The following is a 24,387-nucleotide window of genomic DNA, read 5'->3' on the forward strand; positions in this document are numbered from 1 at the left end:
TAGTTATGGGGGAGTAGATGGCGATTTCCCAAGGCATCCTTTGAACCATATATTGGCCTAATTTTTAATAGGACATATATAAGTGATAATCCATAATTGCAGTAAGAGTAAAATGGAATGGTAAAGTTACTGGAATGACTCTAAAGAAATAAATACTTTTTGGCAAACTCATATGAGTGCTTAGGTGTGAATAGAGATGTACACAGACAGAGGAACCCTGGACACAGAGTGTATCTATTCAGATTTGGTGTTTCTGTGAAGTTCTGGAAGCAGTTATTAGCCAGTTTGTTGCTGCGTCCAGCAAACTATCTGCACCCATACAACCGTGTGAATGTAGCCTTATTGATTGTATGCCTTCAAAAGAAAGGAAAGACAATGTTCAGGGAGAAGATTGTAGACTTTTAAGTTATACTGTTGGATTTTATTTTCTATTTCCAAAGGGATATGTGTGATTTTATCCTGATTGCCTCTTATGCCAGGGATATTGGATAATGTTTTTTTTATTCTGTAGAAGCATCTGCAGAATACTTTGGAGTACAAAAACAGGTTGCTTCTGACTTTCAGTTCTAAGAGTTTCAGTAAACCCTTGTGGGTTGGTGTGAACTTTGTTCCATGTGCTGCTTCTAAAAATTGCTTGTGTTGTAATTTTAGGGCCGAAATTACCTTTTTGATCTTCAAAAAATGAGATAACTGCATTCATAAAACTTCTACATTTGCTTTTATCACCAAGTCATGAAGGGTTTTAAGACACAGGTGCGCTAGTAGGTGCATGGTTTGATTTTGAATTGACTGCACCTTTCAACCTTAGGATATCTTCTTAGCAGAAAGGTATATCTATAAAGTGGACCTTACCAAAAGGTGTAATCTGTCTTATCTTGGTGAAACATGCTCCATGTGTCTATTAGTACATACAATGTAGCTGTTATCATCATTTGGGCGCTGTATGATAGGCAGGGTGGGAAAAGTGGGAACACCTTTGGGATGAACTAGAACGGAGACTGCAAGCCTGGCCTTATCCCCAACATCAGTGCCTGACCTCACAAATGCACTTCTGGAAGAATGGTCAAACATTTCTATAGACACACTCCTAAACCTTGTGGACAGCCTTCCCAAAAGAGTTGAAGCTGTTATAGCTGTAAAGGGTGGGCCAACTCAATATTGAAACCTACCGAATGTACTAAGACTGAGATGCCATTAAAGTTCATGTGCGTGTAAAGGCAGGCGTCCCATTACTTTTGGTAATATAGTGTACATGCCCAAGTTGTCTATTATTATACTACATGAAACATAATAAAAATGTGTTATACATAAATATCTTCTCCTTCTCTTGTAAAGACAGGCGTCCCAATACTCTTGATGATATAGTGTATAATCAATGCTGGAAGTGTGCATATTTTAATTAGAGAAAGCGACATATAGTTTTTAAGGCCAAGGGAGAGGGAGACTTTCCAATGGGGAAGTGACTGCTCTAGGCTTCAACCAAATGCCAGCCTCCATCAAGAAGAAACAGGGGGAATGCTGGAGACAATATACTGTACAGCACATACTTATTTTGGTAGCATAAATATTAATGTGGAATGTATGTTCTTTTGTTAAAGAAGATTAATTGTTATCAAACTGTTATGGGTAAATTTCCATTTAAAGTTCCATGCAAGAAAAGAGTAATTTATCTCACTGTGGCCTGTTTCTTCTACTCTTTCACCCTGTCCAGCTCTTTCTCTTCGGCATCCAACACATCCAGGCCATGCTGCGGAAAATGCTATTCTCTGACCTCTGCATCGCTGCTAAGTCCTGTAGTGACATTTGGGTCAGAGAAAGGAGTCACATTGCCCTGCTGGGGTCTCAAGCATTTGACAATGAAAGTGTTGAATGCTGATAAGTTCAGTGCTGGAACAGAAGGAAGGTAGGAGACATGGGCCACCAAAGAGGTGATTATAATGGCAGCTTGAACCTTAGGTGTATTTTTTTAGGTCTATTTAACTGATGAGTTTTGTGAAATTACAGAACCCTATAGCTTTCTTTCTTTTGTATTTTTACTGCAGTTTTCGATGAGTAGATATTAGGGGGAGCTATGAAGTGTGTGTTACTGGCACAACTAAAAAATGTGTATCATAAGTTAATCATAAATCATCAGCCACAGCTATTAAAATTCTCACTGGAATGTGAAAAAAATGACAAATTCTAAAAATGATAACATCTCTATTGTATGAGTATTCGTGAGAGGAGCGGAAAGGAATATAATCTACACTAGCTCTGGATGACCATGAAAAATTAAGGATACATTGAGCAATATAGTGGATCCACTATCCCTGAGCAGTGGATAACGCCCTATATTGGAGGGGCTCTGGTGAGTGTGCATGATAGTCGGTGGTGGATATTGTTACAGAAGTGTGGATTAGTGTGCAGAGCACAGAATTGGATTTTGAAATCACAGAGGAATTATCATAGTCACTTTCTATGTTACACTAATGGACTGTATATAGGATATTTGTTTTAAGTTTATGTGTTTGATATTAATAAGCGCGGCTATCACTATATAAAGCATTAGGGGGAGCTAGTGTGAATATTACAGCACTCTCTCCTGGTAATTGAGATGTCAAAAATTTTGAATATTAAAGGAGGTATATATATATATATATATATAATGGGGCCATTGGGTGTCTGACTCACTAGTTAAACCAAATGATTCTTTGTTATGTTCCTGTGGAAACTGTTCCCCGGTGTGCTGTGAGCTGTAAAACTGGCGTGTGTCTCATGTCAGGGTGATCAGGGTCTGTCATTCCATATCCTAGTGGGGGAACAGTTGTGTGATCAGAATTGATATCTTTGGAATTACTATTATCCCTAGGTGCATAAGTGGATACTGGAGCTTTAGCCTTGTACCTCACGGCTTCATATAAACCTAGGCAATTTGTTACCTCTAGATCATTCCGTATGACAGTTTAACTAGCTAACATGGGAATCATGAGTTTGAATTCCATAGACCATGTAGGTACAGACAAAAACATAAATTAATAAAGGTCTCAGTTTAATTATTTTGGTCACTAAATGCTGAATTAGACTGTGTTTTTAAGAAAGGCAGGCTTTTGAACTGGTGAGCAACCCAAAAGCTAAATGTTACATAAAACAGTCTCACCAATGACTGTAGATCCCCACAGTCTCTAGCTGCATGGACCGCTGTGTGTGCTGAGGCTTAGGGAAAGGGATTTCAAGCCTTAAAGCTCCTTTGGGTTCAGGAAATTTACCATGTTTAGGTGGTAGCTTGCATGGGGAACCTAGAAGTTCTAAGGTAGAAAAAGGCTGGTGCAGAAGCTAGGTAGGTTTTCTGGTGTTAAGAGACTAAGGTTCTTCCAATGAATGTTGCATAGGCAAAATGAAAAAGACACCTGTACACTATGTCCTCTTTTCATATTAAGAAGAGTATGGGACATAGAACTCATCTATTTTGAAGCATGTTTAGTGATATGTCTTAGTGCCGGTTCACACTTATGCGATCACAGACATTCCATATGATTCAGTACGCACTGCTCCTAAAATCACATGCGATGTCTGTGCGGTGAATTGACTCTGAATTGACACCCCCAGCATATCGCATATGGCAGTATGAACTGCCTGTTCTGGGGATGCGATGCGGGAACACGCAGTATATTTGCAGTGTTCCTGCATCGCAATAGTGTGAACCGGGACTTAAAAATGATTTCCTTTTGGCTCCATTATATTCATTTTGTTCATTTTCTCTGGCCCTGTTAGTTTTCATCTTGAGTGAGAAGCAGTGTTGCCAACTTACCAGATTGAAATTTACTGACTCAACACCCAAAATTTACTGGCACAGCCAAGTTTTTACTGGCATTTCCAAAGGTTACACAATTACAGTTTTAAGTGCAAATTTCAGTATTTAGGCTACAAATAAGTACAATATGCAATTACCAATCTGATCTAAAGTACATATTAGGGCCAAAAAACATTTTTTATTTTATTTGTGAAATAGTAAGTAGCTCAGGGACAGAACAAGAAATTCGAATGGGCGCACACACATGAAATTGACTCTCACAGTGACACTGACAGCAGTGTGCAGCAGCACAGATGATGATGACACTTCACTGACATGACACATCCCCTCCTGAGTGACAGTCTCTCTCCACACTAGGTGGTCCCTTCAGTCCACTCCAGTCCAAACAGCACTGACAGTCCCGCTCCTGGCTTTCCTTGCTCCCATCCCACAGACCCACACGAGACTCCGCTGGGCTCTCTTGCACTATGACATCACACGACATCCTCAGGCACTGCCTCCACCAGACCAGCCCCCGCCTGCACTGTCTGAACACACTGTATCAGGCACTTGGATGGTCTTGGCCAGCTCAGGACTGAAACTGCACATGCACAGTTCCGAGCCGTGCGTCACAGCCATTATTTTTACTGGCAACCTTTTCTTATCACTGGCATTTACTGGCAGGAGAAAAATTACAGTTTTTTACTGGCTGCCAGTATAAATACCGACGGTTGGCAACACTGGTAAGGAGTTTAGAAGAAAGCAGACCATCTCTCAGTGTGCTATCAATTGGATCCCTGTATCCTAAAGTTGTTAAAAGGCTCAAGGTTTTTTACCCTAATGCATGTTGGCGCTATTTAAATCCTGAATAATAATATTAATCACAATACTTCCTTTTTCCTTCCTCGTTTTGTGTATTAGACAGAATGCATTTTCTTATTCATTATCCACATATTTACTGTTATTTCTTTATACTTTCACAGCTCCAGAATGAACCAGGAGCGTAGATCTGCAGAGTTTGCATCTGAACAGACAATGCATGCAACAGTCTTGCCGGAGTCCCATCAAAATGGCACAGATATATCAACCAAGCATAATGTCTTTTCTGACATGAAGGACAAATTTATGAATGAACTGAGCAAACTACCAAGTAAGTAGAAGTGATATCTGGTATTCATATTCCTGGGATTCTGTGTGCTAAGAATCAATGTATCTCCATTTGTCCAGGAGGAGAGACTGTCACATTAAATTTTTACAACTATGTAGTTTTAAAGGAAGCTTGAGCTGAGAGAAGACATTAATCACACAAATTGCAAAGGTAGCTATGCTGAAAGGTTATTGAAGGGGCGAGTAAAAGTGAAAGGTTGAGGTGTTATTTAAATAGCTTTAAAGGTCCCTAATGGATTTACAATATTTTCTGATGAAAACAAAGATTTGGTTTGCTCATTTATCATGTGGCAATCATCTTCCTAAAACTGAAAGTATTGCTGGTGCTTTAAAAATTCAAATGAAAATCAGGGGGGTATCATAGGAACCAATGTCTCAGAAGTCGTAGTTACTGCTGGGTCCCACAGAAGGAGACCTTTATGCTTATTTGAACCTATGTTTAGCAAGAGTTGCAAAGATCAGATGAACTGGGTCCTATGAAAGTTAGGAGCCCATGCAAAATTCCCTTGCTTTTAGTCATAATAAGCACTGTTCTGCTAAGTTAAAGGAGAAGTGTGGCCAAAGTTTTTTTGGCCATACTTCTCCTGTGGGTCACAGGAGTGCAGTGCGCTCTGCAGTCCTGTGATCCGCTGTCAGCTGATGTCACAGAGCCTGTCAAGACTCTGAATAGATCCCGGCCATATGGTCAAGATCCACCCAGAAGCCTGCACTGACAGCTGACTCAGCCTCTCAGTGAGCCGCTGAGAATCTTAGCCAGCTGCTCCTGCCCCCTCCACAGCCCAGCACTCTAGTAAGCGCTGGAGGGGCAGAGCAAAGAGCCGGTGACTAACAGTTACCAGCTCTTTGCAGGCTTAGGACTGAGAGCTGAGCGATCAGTGGTGTTTGATCGCCCAGTTCTTGATCTTAGAGGCAGCAGGGACAGCTGCAGCCATCCAGGTGAATATTATTTTTCAGTTTTTCATATTCCTGAACTTCTCTTTTAACCTTAGAGTCCAGTTATCACGTAGAGCTGAATTCAAACCTTAACTTTATTCAGTCTTGTACAGTTTTAAAGGCTCCTCTTGTGTACTGAAATTGCTTACTCTGATGTCACTGCACACTGTGAGCTTGCAGCAAGTTAGAAAGGCTGATGGACATTCAGCATCAACTAACCCTTTCCTCCCCAAGCTTAATCTCCCTGGCCTGCCCCTTTCATTTATTGGATTTCAGTTATTTCTGTTGTGGAGGCTCAGTATCCCCCGTGGGCATTACCTGCATGCAAATACATAACTCCTCCCAAGAAACAGCCCACTGCTTGCATCAGGGTTGAGGACTCTTGAGATGTACTATGATGCTACTGGTGCCTCCCACCAGCCATAATCTGCCTGCATTACATAGGAAAGCACAGAGATATAATAATAACATCACTGGGTCAAAACTAAGGTATAAAAATGGAAAAGCTTATTTGAACATTTTTTTAGCATGTTGATGAGGGGTGAGGGAGGGACCAGAGAAAGCAAAAATATTAAAACTCAGTTTTAAATAGTCCAATGGCACAAGTCTTCCTATAGCATCTTTAAACTTCTTAAACTGCAGAGGAATCCCAAGGATCAAAGGGAGGGTTAGCGTATGTGTGGGAGTAACAACAGAACCATGTAAGTTGGGAAACAGACATCTGAGCCCCAAAAGGTCTGTTTTATATCCCATTTATAACAAAATAAAAATTTCCCAACAATTCTGATATGTTAAAGTGGAACTGAAGTGAAAATGTAAAAATTGTTAGCATGTATAGTTTTTTGACAGTATGACACTGTGTGGTTGATTTAGTAAAACTGGGGAAAGCAAAATCTGGTGCAGCTCTGCATAGAAATCAATCAACTTTCAGGTTTTTTTGTCAAAGCCTAAGCCCCCGTTCACATCGGGCCGATTTGACATGTCAAATCGCATGCCAAATCAGAGCCTATTGCCTACAGCGTCTGAATCGGTGCGATGCCAACTTTGTGGCACCGAACCAATTCCCAAAAGTCATTTCTGCACTACTTTTGGTGACTTTGGGGGTTGATGTCAATAGACATCTGTGTAGGAACCCGCACAGATGTCTGTCAAATCGCCCCCAAATGCACACTGACATGCGGTTTTGAAATTGTGGACGAGGGCTAATTGGACACGCTGTAGTTAGAAGCTGATTGGCTACCATGCACAGCTGCACCAGATATTGCACTCTCCAGATTTGGTAAATCAACGTATGTATGCCATAAAACCCCTTGCTCTTCCCACTGTCACTACTTGTATTTTTTACCATGCAACTGTGTCTAAAAAAAAAAAACTCCAGATCTTTGTAAACTGACAATCATTGACATTCTACTACAGGTATAATGTAAAAGATAAATAATAATGTTTGTAGATGTTACTATCTCATATCAGATGTTCAACATGTTAGGAAAGTGGATTTATAATTTAAATGGTTCTTCTGTATCATCACAAATTGTCAGAGAAAGAAAACTGCAAATGCCCAAAACATATAAATAAATGAAACTTCTCACCGCCATTCTTGCTTTGACACATTAGCTGCTTGGCTCAGTGAATGGGATGCACTGAAAATGCATGAGACAGACAAGCTTTATGCTTTTAATAATTTAACAATACATTCCCAGTTAATATGGCTTCTACTGAGCACTGATTTGAATTATCTCCATTCATTAAGAATGGATGATGGCAAAACACACATTTTCAGTTCTCGCTCTGCTGTTGTATTCATCCTTATCCTTTTCACCTAAATTAAAAATGCATAGAGGTGGAAGAAATAAAAAGGAAAATATTAGAAATGATGTGTAGATATTGGTAAAAAATGTGGAAATGGAAGTTAATGTGTGGTTCTTTTTGAGACGCTTGTTGCAGATTACTATTATATACCATTGTTTCCCAACTTTTATTTTATGGTGTTTCTTACCACCAATACCTTCAGTTGTGTTTGACCAACCTTCAAATACTCAACAAAAAAAAACTCAATGGAAAGAATAACAACTAACAATAAAGATAGACTTGTACATTGACAGATTCACATATATATATATATATATATATATATATATATATATATATATATATATATATATATATGGTATATATATATATATAGGTATTGTCTGCATTATAAAAGAATCCCATCCCGGTACTTAACACTGTGTTAGGACTAAATAACACCTCCTTCTCTTTTCCATAACAGGGGAAGGCGTTTGTAGTCCATAGATATAGCAGTATAGCAGGGAAAAATGCTAACTAATACCAGATCCGGAGGATATATACAAAATTAACACCTCTGTCTCATGTAAATTAAAAAAAAAAAAAAAAGCAGCTGCTGTCTACTTGCTATAATCCTCAGTACATATCAAACAATATCATACATGTGCTTGTAACATTTCAGTGCCATAAGTGGTAACATAAAAAATTTAAATAGAAAAAATATAGAAATAATGAACATATAATCCCAAATATTAATCACGTGTGCAGTGAAAAAAAGTCCACACATGAAAGAAAAAAATACAAACTCCTTAAAAAGGTTGTAAACCTATTTAAAAAATAAAATAAAAAAACCCTGTAAGAAAAAGGCATAATGAGCAAGTATGCATCGCATACTAGCTCATTATGAAATACTTACCTTAGAACAAAGCCCCCACAGCGGCGCCTGCACACCGCTGACATGGCCGACATCTTCCCTGGTGTTTCTTCTGGGTTCGCAGGCTCCGGTGCTGTGATTGGCCGGAGCCACAATGACGTCACTCCAGCGCAAAAAAAATGGTGTGCATCCAACCAGAAATCTTTTGCGCTAACAACTTCTTGTGCTCTCTGCCTCGGGACTGTTATTAGTTAACATTTCTCCCTGCTATACTGCTATATCTATGGACTACAAACACCTTTCCCTGTTATGAAAAAGAGAAGGAGGTGTTGTGTAGTCCTAACACAGTGTTAAGTAGCCCTAACACATTCCATATTCCAGGGTGATAATGCTGCTTAGTAGAGTTGTCACCCTAGGGCAGGTATGTTAAAGAGGAACTTCAGTCCCCTTGATTGTGGCTCTATCCCCTGTCACTTCCAGCACATGCACATATGTGCCCAAGGGCTCTGCCCGGCCTTTGGATCCTAGGAGAGCCCTACGGCACATCTGTGCACACGCTAAGCTGTGCTCACGCATGTGCAGGAAAAGAGGTGGTAGAGGTTGTGTACTTGCTCAAGGAAATATACTACGCATTGGCATCTGACGAGTCCCAAATCCTGGCAGAGACCTTCAGCACATCTGGGCATGTGTGCACAATGTCATTCTTGCTTAGGCGAGAAAGAAGGAAGAGTTGCCTTGCAGCACCAAAACAAAAATAAAGCACTCAAAAAAATTATACCCAATTGTGGTGGAGGGAGGGGGGGAGCCAGGTATGCCCACATTGTGTTTCATAGCGAAGGTCCACTTTAATGGCAGGATTACCAGGCTAAAACTGTGTGGAAAACCAATGCACCCACCACTTCTATCGATCTGTAAGCTGCAATGCTATCAATTTTTGTTCTTGGGTTTAGATGTGCTTTAAGCCATTTTATCTAATACTTGTCTTATGGAGAATTAGTGCCCTTCTGAGGTTTATGCTAAAGGCAAATTAGGAGTCTTTAAAATAAAAGTCCAAATAAGTGTCACACACAGGTGTTAGTTTTTGCTGAAGATGTTTAACCTTAAATCCACCACTAAAGTGAGTAAAGCAGATCAGGGTTTCTCAACCAGGGTTCTGTGGAACCCTAGGGTTCCTCCTGAGGTTGCTAGGGGTTCTTTGGGCAATAGGCAATTTCTGCCTCTCAGATAAGTTTCCAATGACACCATTGTTCCTTTTAGCTATCTGTAAGGGGTAATTTTTCCCAATGATGACAAGAGTAAGGAGCATTCTTCCCACTGACTGTCACACTAATGTGTCATGAGTTGTAGATTTTTATTTTTTAGCAGGGGTTCCCAGAGACCAGAAATTTATTTTCAGGGTTTCTCTGTGTTGAAAAGGTTGAGAAAGGCTGCTTTAGGGTAACACTCACCTGACCTTCATTCTCATAAGTGGCAAAAGCGCTTAACCACTTGCCGACTGCGCACAGTATATTTACTGCGGCAGTCGGCCCCGGCCAGGCAGAGTGAGGTAGGTCTACGTCGCTACTTCCTGCCGGTCCTGTGCGCGCTCCCGCGCGTGCCCGCCGACACCGATGGCTCGATTGGGTTCAGAACCGATCAGTCATCAGGTCCAGGCCAATCATTTTTGGTCTGGACCTGTTGATCGGTCCTGCCCAATCAGATCTCCCTCTAAGCCTGTGAAATGTAAACACAGGCTTAGAGGAGATGTGCCCTCCCCCCACAACGGTCTTTTTGGATCCAGCGTGAGAGGAGAGCACATCTTACTGTGAGTACTGCACCAAGCACACCCACACACAGTTAGATAGGCACATTTCACCCCCGATCGCCCCCCCGATTAACCCCTACAGCACCTGACACAACACACACTATATACAGCATATAGCATATACCTATATACCTGTATAAGTGTGATTTGTGAACAGGTGTAACACTTGCGACCCCCCCTTTTCCACTTGAATTACCCCCCACCCCCCCCTAATAAAGATTTGAGCCCCTGATCTCCCCTGACCCCCCCCTGATCACCGCTAGTTAACCCCTACACCCTCTGTCACATCAGCACTAATACAAACGCAATATACGGTGTTATTGTATTTTTGTATTAGTGTCATTGTGATCAGAATTAGCGCAGGCGACTAAGTTTCTGTCCCAAGAAGGTTTAGGGTCCCCGCCACCCGCCCAATAAAGATTTAAGCCCCTGACCCCCCCCTGATCACCCCTACACCCCCTGCCATAACACACACCGTATACAGTATATAGCATTTTGCTATATACCCGTATAAGTGTGATTTGTGGTCAGGTCTAGCGCTTGCGACCCCCCTTTTTCCACTTGAATTACCCACCACCCCCCCCTAATAAAGATTTAAGCCCCTGATCCCCCCTGATCCCCTCCTGATCACCGCTAGTTAACCCCTACACCCTCTGTCACATCAGCACTAATACAAACGTAATATACAGTGTTTTTGTATTTTTGTATTAGTGTGATTGTGATCAGAATTAGCGCAGGCGACTAAGTTTGTGTCCCAAGGAGGTTTAGGGTCCCCGCCACCCGCCCAATAAAGATTTAATCCCCTGATCCCCCCCTGATCACCCCTACACCCCCTGCCATAACACACACTGTATACAGTATATAGCATTTTCTATATACCTGTATAAGTGTGACTTGTGACCAGGTTTAGCGCTTGCCACCGTTCCTTTTATCCTTAGGATACCCGCCAGCCCCTTCCAATAAAGATTTAAACCCCTGATCCCCCCCTGATCACATCCCGTTAACCCCTACACCCTCTGTCACATTAGCACTAATACACACATAATATACTGTTTTTACTGTATTTTGTATTGGTGTCATTGTGACTTGAGGTTGCGCTAGCTAGCTAGTTTCTTTCCCAAAGGAGGTTTAGGGTCCCCGCCACCCCCCCCCCCAGATCCCCAGCGCATAGTTTAGAAGTAACCCCTTGATTGCCACACACGCACGCACGCACGCACCTACACTTCCCTTTCTAGTATAGTGTTTGAACAGATCAATATCTGATCTGATCAGAACTATACTAGCGCCCCCATAGTTTAGGGTTCCCAAAACGCGGTGTTTGCACGATCAGTACTGATTCCGGCCAGCACCTGCGTTTAACCCTTTCACCCAGGCAAGTGTAGTAATCAATAGATTACTGTCACTTGCAAAAAAACACAAGACACAAAACCGCTGTGTTAGCAGAGTCAGGCCTGATCCCTGCTAGCATTAGCAGTTTTTTTTTGTAGCGCTTGAAATAATCTTCGACAACCAGGTGCTTTTATTACCTGTGAGTCGCATCACTGTACGAGTAAATTTAGTTACCAAAATGACCAAACGTTCGTACAGGGATGAAGAGCTTCTCAGTTATATGCTGACCGAGTCATCTGATAGCGAAGGGGAAGCTACAATGACCGAATTAGTGTCAGTATATGAACCTGATGACGGCAGCGGCTCCCTGACAGATAGCTCCGACGACAGATGGGTCCCTGTTAGACCCAGGCGTACCCGACCCCATTCTGAAGTTGTTGAGATGCAGGAATCGCAGGGTGCTCGTATGGAGCAGAGTGTGGGTACTAGTGCCGCTCATTTTTCTGGCGACCTGGCAAGCGCCAGCGGCCTAGTACAACCTGGACCTAGTACAACCAGCACTGCAGTAAGACCTGGTGACGTGGCGAGTCCCCTAAGTGCAGTTGAAGCTGGTGCGGTGGCTAGCACAAGTAGTGGCCCGCAGCCACCGCGTATTCGTAGACAGGCCCGTAGAGCCCATAGTGCCCTCCCTGATGCGCTGGCATATCCTAATTGGCAACCCACCGATACTACAGCGCCAGTACTTCCCCCATTCACCGCCCAACCTGGAATCCACGTGGAGACAGCTGGTTTTACGCCCCTAAACTTTTATGAGCTGTTCTTCACGGAAGATCTTTACAGATCGATTGTGGATCAATCAAATTTATATGCACAACAGTTCATCGCCGCCAACCCAAATTCACACCTTGCCAGACAATTCGGCTGGAAACCTATAACGGTTTCCGAATTTAAGATCTTTCTGGGCCTTTCCCTCCACATGGGCATAACTAAACAGAGTGAATTGCGGCTATATTGGTCCACTAGCCCAGTTCACCATATGCGCATGTACTCTGCCTCCATGTCCAGGGGGAGATACGAGCAAATTCTGCGATTCATGCATTTCAGCGACAATGAAATCTGTCGTCCTCGGGGAGACCCTGAATACGATCGGCTCCACAAAATTCGGCCCCTCATAGACCACTTCAATCAGCGGTTTGCAGCCTTGTTTACCCCCGAACAAGTTGTCTGCGTTGACGAGTCCCTGATTAAATTTACTGGCCGCCTTGCTATGAAACAGTACCTCCCCAGCAAGCGTGCCAAGTACGGGGTCAAACTGTATAAATTGTGTGACAGGGCCACAGGCTATACAGTTAGTTTTCGGGTCTATGAGGGAAAAGATAGCTGTGTGGAGCCCCCCAACTGCCCAGACTACATAGGGAGCAGCGGTAAGATCGTTTGGGACTTGGTGTCACCCTTATCCGGAAAGGGGTACCATTTGTACGTGGACAACTTTTATACAAGCGTGCCACTATTTAGTCACCTTCTCGATTTACAAATTGGCGCATGTGGCACCGTGCGACCTAATCGCCGGGGCTTCCCCCAACGGCTTGTAAATTCCCGTCTTAGTCGGGGGGCGAGAGCCTGCTTGAAAACGGACAAATTGCTTGCGGTGAAGTGGAAGGATACACGGGATGTTTATGTTCTGTCCTCCCTTCACGCAGACACGACGATCCAAATCACTACGGCAACTGGCGTTGTGGAGAAACCCCTCTGTGTCCACGAATATAACCTTAACATGGGAGGGGTGGACCTTAACGACCAGCTTTTGGCGCCGTATTTAGTTGCCCGTAAAGCCAGACGCTGGTACAAAAAAGTGTCTGTTTACCTTTACCAATTGGCTATGCTGAACGCCTTTGTCCTATACAGGGCGTCAGGACGAACTGGATCTTTCCGGGAATTCCAGGAAGAGATCATCCTTGCCTACCTGTACCCAGGAGGCATGCCTGCCCAACTTCCCCTTCCAGATGCAGTGAGCCGGCTGCATGAGAGGCATTTTCCTTATGTCCTCCCGAGTACCCCTACCCAAAGATACCCCCAAAAAAGATGTCGTGTCTGTAGCAGGCGCGGATTTAGGCGTGACACCCGTTATTATTGTCCCAAATGTCCTGACCAACCTGGTCTCTGCATCGGGGAATGTTTCGAGCGCTACCATACACTAGTGGAGTATTAGCGTAGGGTACAGCACGACACAGTGTAGGGCACATAAACACAGGGTCTCGAAAGATGTTGGATGTCCATCGACATTTTGAGAGACCCAAGCTGGAAGAGAAGATCGCAGAAGATCGCAGTCCCAAATCAAGAAACAGTTAGAAAAATAAAAGGATCCAAAAACTGTTGTGTCAGTAATTTTATATGTCCTTCTCCTTCCTACTGTACTTTTTTCAATGTCCTTAGTTTGTTTTTTCATTCTTTTGTGACCTGTTTCTCTTGCAGGTCCCTCGTCGGCTACCACGCATTGATTTTATATATTCTGACACAAACAGCGTTTGCGCTCAGCATATATGGATACCTTTGCTGATAGCAGCTGTGGTGATTTTCTGATTTCAGCACTGCAGTTAAAATCCTATTTTGGTATACGTGGATAGCGCCGTGTATACCCATCATTAAATTCAGTGGGTGGTTGTTTGGGCGGTTAATGATGAGAATCCAAAAACTTTTGTTGTGTCAGTCATTTTATATGTCCTACTCTTCCTACTGTACTTTTTTTTAATGTCCTTTGTTTTTTCATTCTTTTGTGACCTGTTTCTCTAGCAGGTACTCGTCGGCTACCACGCATTGATTTTATATATTCTGACACAAACAGTGTTTGCGCTCAGCATATATGGATACCTTTGCTGATAGCAGCTGTGGTGATTTTCTGATTTCAGCACTGCAGTTAAAATCCTATTTTGGTATACGTGGATAGCGCCGTGTATACCCATCATTAAATTCAGTGGGTGGTTGTTTGGGCGGTTAATGATGAGAATCCAAAAACTTTTGTTGTGTCAGTCATTTTATATGTCCTACTCTTCCTACTGTACTTTTTTTTAATGTCCTTTGTTTTTTCATTCTTTTGTGACCTGTTTCTCTAGCAGGTACTCGTCGGCTACCACGCATTGATTTTATATATTCTGACACAAACAGTGTTTGCGCTCAGCATATATGGATACCTTTGCTGATAGCAGCTGTGGTGATTTTCTGATTTCAGCACTGCAGTTAAAATCCTATTTTGGTATACGTGGATAGTGTCGTGTATACCCATCATTAAATTCAGTGGGTGGTTGTTTGGGCGGTTAATGATGAGTAATACTACGCATTATTCCTGTGCTGATTTCTGATAGGTTCTCTTTTTTTCCGTTCAGCCCACAGGCTGCATGAAAAAAAAAACCTATATGCCAAACAAGGACCAGCAATGTACTGGTACGTTGCTGGACTTTGAGTGGTTATACCAGGATGATGCCTGCAGATTTAGGCATCATCTTGGTATCGTTTTTTACAGCCAGCGGTCGGCTTACATGTAAAAGCAATCCTAGCAGGTAATTGGCCGCTAGACTGCTTTTACATGCAGTGGGAGGGGCCTCCCCCCCCCCCACCGCCGCCTTCCGCAGCCTTCCGTGGTTTTTCTCGGGCTCTCCTGTCCCACCGGTTAACCCGAGAGTGCAGCCGGTGGTTCAATTGTCTAACCATAGAGCTAATTGGAGATGAGAATGGCTCCAATCATCTCTATGGCCTAAGATGCCGGAGGCTACGAGCATTTCATGACTTCTGTTTCGCCAGAAATAAGCAGGGCCATTGGGAAATTGGGAAAGTATTTTATCACACCAATTTTGGTGTGGTCAGATGCGTTAAGGTCAGAGGAGAGATCTAGAGTCTAAAAGACCCCAATTTTTTTAAAAAAGAGTACCTGTCACCACAGATTGCTATCATGGGGGATATTTAAATTCACTGTGATAACAATAAAAATGATTTAAAAAAAAAAAAATGAAAGGAAAGGTGTCAAAATAACATAAAAAAGCAAAAGAAAAAAGAAAAAAAAAAAAAAAAATTGAGCCCCCCCCCTTTCCCCCGGTGCTTGCGCGCAATGGCGCACGCAAGCGGTGGTCTAGTGTCATATGTAAACCGCAATTGCAGCATGCATGTGAGGTATCGCCGCGATCGCCAGATCGAGTGCAGTAATTCTTGCAGTAGACCTCCTCTGTAAGTCTAACGTGGTAACCTGTAGAGACTTTTAAAGGTTTTTAAAAATGTACGTATGTTTTTGCAGCTGCGCAGGCATGCGCAATTTTTAAAGCATGTCATGTTAGGTGTCTATGAACTCGGCATAAGATCATCTTTTAAATTTTACCAAAAAAATTGGAATTATATAGTGTATTTGTGCAATAAATTAAAAAAAAATGTATTTTTTTCACAAAAATTGCGTTTGGAAAATCTGTGCGCAAATACCGTGTGACAAAAAAATTTGCAACATCCACCATTTTATTCTATAGGGCCTCTGCTTTAAAAAAATATATAATGTTTGGGGGTTCAAAGTAATTTTCTAGTAAAAAAAAAATATTTTTTCATGTAAACAAAAAGGCACAGAAAAGGCTTGATTTTCAAGTGGTTAGAAGAGTGGGTGATGTGTGGCTAAGATTGAGCATAAAATGCCGGGACAGTTCAAACACCCCCCAAATGACCCCTTTTTGAAAAGTAGACACCCAAAGCTTTTTTCTGAGAGGCATGGTGAGTCCATGGAGTATTTTATATTTTGCCACAAGTTTCGGGAAAATTATTATTATTTTTTTTGTTGTTGTTTTTTTACAGAAAGTTGTCACTAAATGATATATTGCTCATGCATGCCATGGGAATATGTGAAATGACACCCCAAAATACATTCTTTTGCTTCTCCTGAGTACAGGGATACCCCATGTGTGAGACTTTTTGGGAGCCTAGCTGTGTACGCGACCCCGACAACCAGTCCACATCTTCAGGTTTTCTAATGGCGTAAATTGCTGATTTTACCCCTGACTACCTGTCAGAGTTTCAGAGGCCCTGAAATTTCAAGATAGCACAAAACCCCCCCAAATGACCCCATTTTGCAAAGTAGACACTCCAAGCTACTGGCTGAGAAGCATGGTGAGTCCATGGAATAGTTTATATTTTGCCACAAGTTTCGGGAAAAATTTTTTTTTTTATTTTTTTATTTTTTTTTACACAAAGTTGTCAGTAAATGATATATTGCTCACACATGCCATGGGTTTATGTGAAATGACACCCCAAAATACATTCTGCTGCTTCTCCTGAGTACAATGATACCCCATGTGTGAGACTTTTTGCCAGTCTAGCCGCGTACAGGACCCGGAAAACCAATGCGCACCTTTTGGCTTTCCAAGGGCGTAAATTGTTGATCTCACTCCTTACTACCTATCACACTTTTGAAGTCCATAAAAAGCCAAGATGGCACAAAACCCCCCCAAATTACCCCATTTTGCAAAGTAGACACTCCAATCTATTTGCTGAGAGGCATGGTGAGTATTTTGCAGCTCTAATTTTTTTTGGAAAATGAAGAAAAAACAGGAAAATGCATTTTTTTTTCCTCTTTTTTCAATTTCCAAAGCTTTGTGACAAAAAGTGAGATCTGCAAAATACTCAACATGCCTCTCTGCAAATAGCTCAGGTTGTCTACTTTCCGAAAAGGGGTCATTTGGGGGGGGGTTGTGCTGTCTTGGCATTTCATGGCCTCCAAAACTGTGATAGGTAGTCAGGAGTGAAATCAACAATTTACGCCCTTGGAAAGCCTGAAAGTGGAGGTTGGTTTTCGGGGTCCTGTACTCGGCTAGACGGCAAAAAAGTCTCACACATGGGGTATCCCTGTACTCAGGAGAAGCAGCAGAATGTATTTTGGGGTGTCATTTCACATATACCCATGGCATGTGTGAGCAATATATCATTTACTGACAACTTTGTGTAAAAAAAACAAAAAAAAAATAATAATAATATATTTCCCGGAACTTGTGGCAAAATATAAAATATTCCATGGACTCACCATGCCTCTCAGCAAATAGCTTGGGGTGTCTACTTTCCAAAATGGGGTCATTTGGGGGGGTTTTGTGCTATCTTGGAATTTTAGGGCCTCCGAAACTGTGATAGGTAGTCAGGAGTGAAATCAACAATTTACGCCCTTGGAAAGCCTGAAAGTGGAGGTTGGTTTTCGGGGTCCTGTACTCGGCTAGACTGCAAAAAAGTCTCACACATGGGGTATCCCTGTACTCAGGAGAAGCAGCAGAATGTATTTTGGGGTGTCAGTTCACATATACCCATGGCATGTGTGAGCAATATATCATTTACTGACAACTTTGTGTAAAAAAAAAAAATATATATATATATATATATATATATTTCCCGGAACTTGTGGCAAAATATAAAATATTCCATGGACTCACCATGCCTCTCAGCAAATAGCTTGGGGTGTCTACTTTCCAAAATGGGGTCATTTGGGGGGGTTTTGTGCTATCTTGGAATTTTAGGGCCTGCGAAACTGTGACAGGTAGTGCAGAGATGACATGAACAATTTACGCCATTAGAAAACCTGAGAGTGTTGATTGGCTTTTGCGGTCCTGTACACAGCTAGGCTCCCAAAAAGTCTCACACATGGGGTATCCCCATACTCAGGAGAAGCAGCAGAATGTATTTTGGGGTGTCATTCCACATATACACATGTCATGTGTGAGAAATTTATCTTTTAGTGACAACGTTGTGTAAAAAAAAAAAATTTAAAAAAAAAATTGTAATTTTCACAAAACTTGTGGCAAAATATAAAATATTCCATGGACTCACCATGCCTCTCAGCAAACAGCTTGGGGTGTCTACTTTCCAAAATGGGGTCATTTGGGGGGGTTTTGTGGTATCTTGACATTTCAGGGCCTCCTAAACCGTTAGAGGTAGTGAGAAAATGCAATGAAAAATGTACGCCCTTTGAAATTCTGATGGTGGTGATTTGTTTTTGGGGACCCCTACACAGCTAGGCTCCCAAAAAGTCCCACATATGTGGTATCCCTGTACTCAGGAGAAGCAGCAGAATATATTTTGGGGTGTAATTACACATATACCCATGGCATGTGTGAGCAATATATCATTTCAATGACAACTTTGTGTAAAAAAAAAAAAAAAATTTTTTTTAGTCATTTTTCAAACACCTGTGACAAAAAAATGAAATATTCAATGAGCTCAACATGCCTGTCAGGACATTCCTTAGGATGTCTACTTTCCAAAAAGTGGTAGTTTGGGGGGGTTTTGTACTGCCCCGCCATTTTAGCACTTCATGAAATGAGATTGGCAGTCAGAAATTAAAGCTGCGTAAATTTCACTATTTACACCATAGTTTGTAGATGCTATAACTTTTGCGCAAACCAATAAAAATACGCTCATTGATTTTTTTTTTGTCAAAGACATGTAGCTAAATATATTTTGGCAAAAAAAAATGACATAAATTGAGTATATTGGATATTTTTTAAAAGACAAAGTTGAAAATGTCATTTTTTTGCAAAATTTTCGCTCTTTTTTTATTAATATCGCAAAAAATAAAAAGCGCAGAGGCGATCAAATACCACCAAAAGAAAGCTCTGTTTGTGAGAAAAAAAGGACGTAAATTTCGTTTAGGTACAGCATTGCATGACCGAGCAATTATCAGTTAAAGTCACGAAGTGCCAAGTTGAAAAAAGGGGTCTGGTCTTTAAGCTGCAAAATCCTCCGGTGGGAAAGTGGTTAAAAGACGTTTAACTCCATTGCGACTTTTCAGGCTGAATCTCCAGATTTCCTATTCCATTTCCATTAATGCTCATACCAACAAATATACGCAGAAGAAAGAGAACAAAGTGCCTCCGATAGTGTGTTACTTCCAACTATAAAGTTTTTTTATTTAAAAAGAAGTTCACTCACATTAAAAACAATTAAACACACATTCATGTACAAAATGGCATCAGGTAATGCTCACGCAGCAAACTCACCACCTCCATGCTGGTTAGGATGGTTGTGGAGTTCGTGTCACTTACTCTTTTGACATCCTGATGTCACATCTAACTTCGTACATGGAGTGGTTACACAGCTCTGAAACTCAGCTTATGTATCCTCCTCATCTTTAACCCTCTAAAGGCTATTTCCATATCAATCACATGGCTACAACAGAGTACTTGGTTGGAAGTATCCATCTAGGCCAATGATAGCGAACCTTGGAACCCCAGATGTTTTGGAACTACATTTCCCATGATGCTCATGTAGTTGAGCATCATGGGAAATGTAATTCCAAAACATCGGGGTGGCAAGGTTTGCCATCTCTGGTCTAGGCTAATTATCCCCCCTGATCTATCAGCCTATGCTCATGCTATAACTGGGTGGGGCTGCACTAACACCAACCCTTAGGGCTCTTTCACACGGTCCGCCTCCGTAGGCGGATCCGTGTTGCTCAGCGGGGATCGATCCGCGATCCCCGCTGAGCCGGACGGATGACAGCTCCGTCTCCGCTTGCAGTGCGGAGAGGGAGGTGTCTCAGCCCCCGCTGCCCTCTATGGGGGATCGGATGAGAGCGGACCGCTTGTCTGCTCTCATCAGATCCGATTCGATTACTGAACGGATGGAAAAATAGGGTTTCCATCCGTCCAGATTTCAAGCACAGGATCGGATGCGGATGGCAGCGGGTGTCAGCGGAGGTGTCTCCGCTGACACCCACTGCCCCATAGAGCTGCATGGAGGATCCGATCAGATCCGCCTAAAAAACTGACAGGCGGATCTGATCGGATCACCCGTGTGAAAGAGCCCTTAGGGTTTATTATTAAAGCGTCTGACAATGTACAGTTAACAGCCAGCACACACATCATGGGTTGAACTGGATGGACTGATGTCTTTTTTCAACCTCACTTACTATGTCACTATAGTAACAACTATAGGGTTTGTTATTGCTGTCACTGACACCAATGTTCAAGATCATTATTGCAGTCACTGACATAGATGTTTATAGTTCTTCAAACTTTACAGAAAAACCTTGCTGTTCATTTATCACTATTATTCCAGTTACTATTTACTTACTAAACATTCATTTTCATGATCGAAAGTGTGAAAACAGACATTTTCTTTTATATATCTGGCATTTTCAATTTCATCTGAATATTTTTCATAACACTTGGCTCAAAAGATTCCCTACACCTGCTTTTGAAAAGCTTAAATTCACAAAGTTGCATTAGTTTTTTTTCATAGTTAATTTTTTACTTTATGACGTAAATTGTTTTCACATCAAAACAAGCAAATATATGCCCACGAATAGGCATAATAGTGGTATGACTTACGGCTCAGTCAGACAATATTAAATCTGGAGAGAGATTTGGTGAGGTGTGCCAAATAACTCGAAGTTATTGTGGGGGAATGGAGTGGAAGCTGATCGTGGTGGGAGGGGGGAAGCCATTTATAGAAGATGCAGAGGAAGAGCTGACCATGGACAGGGGATAAGAAAGGCCAGGAAAAGTTACAGCTAACTAGGGGGTATACAGGAAGACTAGAGGGTACACAGGAAGCAGAGTGCTATCTGATGGACTGGGGAGCAATAAAAGACAGAGTGGACATTGACCAAAGCAGGACATAAAGGAAAGAGAAGAGTGATAAATGACTATGGAATACCATGAGGCAAGGAAGAGCAGAAGTTGACCACAGGCCTGGGGAGAATATTGGATTGCACATCAAGGATTGTTGATTGTTGACAAGGGATAGAAGAGGATGAGACCATTACATTCATGGACCACTGAGAATTCAGCATGGTGGTGGTGGCAAAAGAGAAGATGATCATGAAAGGGAAGATTCAGGGAAGGGACAGGGAAGGGAAGGGGCTTTGGAGGTCCATTATGGCAGGCAGGGGGGGGGGGGTAACTTCAAGAAAAACATCTCAAATTTTCACTAGTATTAACCTTTCTTTACCATCTGCCATGAAACGTCTGCAGCGACGTATATTTTATGAGGGTGCACAATCCGGGGGTTTCTGATTTTTTTTTTTTTTTATTTCTCTATGTTTTTCAGCTTGAGCAAAATGAACAGACAGAACATGGATAAACGTAACATAAGCATTTGTTTCTTACATAATATTACTGGGTCAGGAGGTTCACAAAAACAGCATCCTCTAAATTATTTACATTGACATACACATTGGTATTAAGCCGATTGGGAGTGGTTTGAGAATACAGAAAGGTGACAAAAAAATGCCACAGAGAAACCTAAGATTTATATTAATTTATTTTTTTAATTATTGTATTGCTTTTTAAGAGTTATTTATTTATTTTTATTGTTTTATTGTTTTATTAATTTCTACATACTCTCAAGGTTCTATGAGCTGTCTATATGCCAGTTATATAGAGATAAAACATGAACCTGCATAAAGTACAGATGTTTTATTTGGGTTGAGTACTAGAGTGTAGAGAGAACTAGAGAGAACTGGCCATGGTTCCCAGCATGGGGTCCGATGCGTTTCTATTCACCGGTTCAGGTGCAAATCACTTGAACCAAAGTTTTTGCCTGAATTCGCACCTGAACCGAACCAAACCCTGTCCCGGAATTGTGTGAACCAGCTCCATTGAGAGCCGGGCCCACTCGCATGTCATGCAAATTGGATGCAGGGAAACCCTTAAGCAGGGGAAATGTGAGGCATGATCTGATGAGGGATATATGGGATAACTAAAACATTTCTTTAAGACAGGTTGCTTCTGCTATGCTGTCTCTTTAGAAAAACCCACAGTGCTCTTGGAAAATATTTTTCTAAAACCCACATACTGTATGTATTATATCTGTTTTTATTATATGTAAGAATATATAGTGAAAACAGATATAATACATCACTTTTAAACCAGCTTAAACATTATGAAATGGACTCAAAATCTGCATAGTTTACCCATTAATATTATATGTATGTATGAAAGGAAGGGATGACTTTCACTTAATGAAAAAATATATTTTTCCGTGCTAGGATATAAGTGGCAGGATGCAGCCTACCTCACATATCACCCCAAAGGGGTATGCAAACAAAAAATAAAGGGAGGAGTAGGTGGCGCTGCCTGGGGGACAAACTAAAATGGTAGCAAAACAGTAGGTGAAAGTGTGTGAAAATGCAAACTCCTAATAAACTCTAATAAAAGTGCACGGGGTCTGACAAATGTCAATAATAAATAATATAAAAATACGGTAAACGATTAAGGCACAAATCCATAAAGTGCTCATGTGCAAAAAGTGCATATATAAACCCAAATAACAGAAGTGTCAATATAAAGTGACTAAGTGCCAATTGAGTAACAATAACAAATATATTAAGAAATATGTGTAAAAAAATTATTCCACATAAAGAAATGTGCAAAGAAAAATAATGTCAGTCAATAGATATGTAGCACCCTCCAAGGTAGGTGCTAGGAAAAAGCATATTTTGGTCTGCCTGCTTCACAGGGGAGCCTGATCAGTAGTTAGGCCTGTTGCATGTGTCCATGTGTGATTCATCTGGTCTGAGGGAGTGTCCCCACTGTATCCAATAGGGGAGCCCATTGGACAGTGGAGGAAACCTAGCCAGTGACACACAGGCTTCTATGACTATCCCAGAGGGTTGGCACAACAGTGGCGCATCCTGGGATATGTTATAAAAGCCATGGGCACATGTGACAGGGTGTCTTTGGATGGGAAGCCAGGTCCCAGGAGGAGCGTGACGGCTTTCTCTCCTCCTGTTGCTGAGGAAGGTGGTCACAGGCGGTCGGCCTTGTGGACCAGAAGTATGGTGCTGAGCCAGTGGATGCTGACAAGGGAGTTGGAGGCAGAGCGAGCCAGGGAAAAACAGTGTCCGTGAGTACCGGGAAGCTTGCCAGGGGTCTGCCCCGGAAGGGGACAACTCCAGTACAGTGTCAGTGGACAGGAGGTCAACGCACACAGTGAGAAAGGGGGTGCCAAGTTAGACCCTGAAGCAGAAAAACCTAAATGAGAGTACATATTCTTTATCTTCACTTCAGTGGCAAGGTGAAGCAGCGGCCTTGCCGCATTCTACAGTCAGTTGTCCTCAGGAATTGTGCATAGTTCAAGTTGGAGTATCCCACTCATCTCTTCTCCCATCCAGGTTCCAATAAAAAAAAACAAAAAAAACAAATGCCCCGGACTGTTCATTGTCTGAGCCGAGAACTTTTTATACCGTGTATCTGCTGCCAGTTGCTAATGGCAACCCAGGGGAACCCAAGAAGTGTAATTCTCAGCAGCTCCCTAGGGGGCAGTGCTACAAATAGGTCCATAACCTTGAAAAAATCCATCAGAAGGAAAAATAAATAAATAAAAAATGAAATAACTAACTGTCAGTGATTTACAATCTTCAGTGATATTCCGTGACTGTGAGTACACTCGTGCTCCCCCTCTCTCCCAGATCCGCACTCGCCAGAGAGAAGAACCCCTACAGGGGTAATAGGCATCGGTCATGGACTGTATTTGGCTTCTCTTACATGGGCCCAGTAGTAAAGACCTCTGATATGGACTACAAATGCCAATCTCTTAGGTACTCATTTCCAGTAAGTTACCACAGGTATGCAGAAATGGAAACTGATGTCTCATAGTGTAACTCCGCTAGGAAATATATTATTTATTCCAAACAGTAAAAGATTATAAATATAACAAAAAACTATCAGCGCAAAACCAAATATGTGATATAACACTCAAAATAGGTAAAAACAC

At 41.9% G+C, this 24,387-nt stretch overlaps 1 protein-coding gene across 1 annotated transcript in view; it reads left to right on the plus strand.

Moving 5' to 3' along the window:
• The window catches only part of LOC309567900 (synaptotagmin-1-like), a 417,492-nt gene that overhangs the window by 219,972 nt on the left and 173,133 nt on the right, over positions 1-24,387 (plus strand). Inside the window, exon 2 of the mRNA XM_082273424.1 lies at positions 4,753-4,919. Within this exon, the coding sequence (XP_082129550.1) occupies positions 4,760-4,919 (160 nt within the window). The 5' untranslated portion in view covers positions 4,753-4,759. The remainder of the gene's footprint in view (positions 1-4,752; positions 4,920-24,387) is intronic.

Source organism: Pelophylax lessonae (genome assembly GCF_965119305.1).
Source record: "Pelophylax lessonae genome assembly, chromosome: 12".
NCBI lineage: Eukaryota > Metazoa > Chordata > Amphibia > Anura > Ranidae > Pelophylax > Pelophylax lessonae.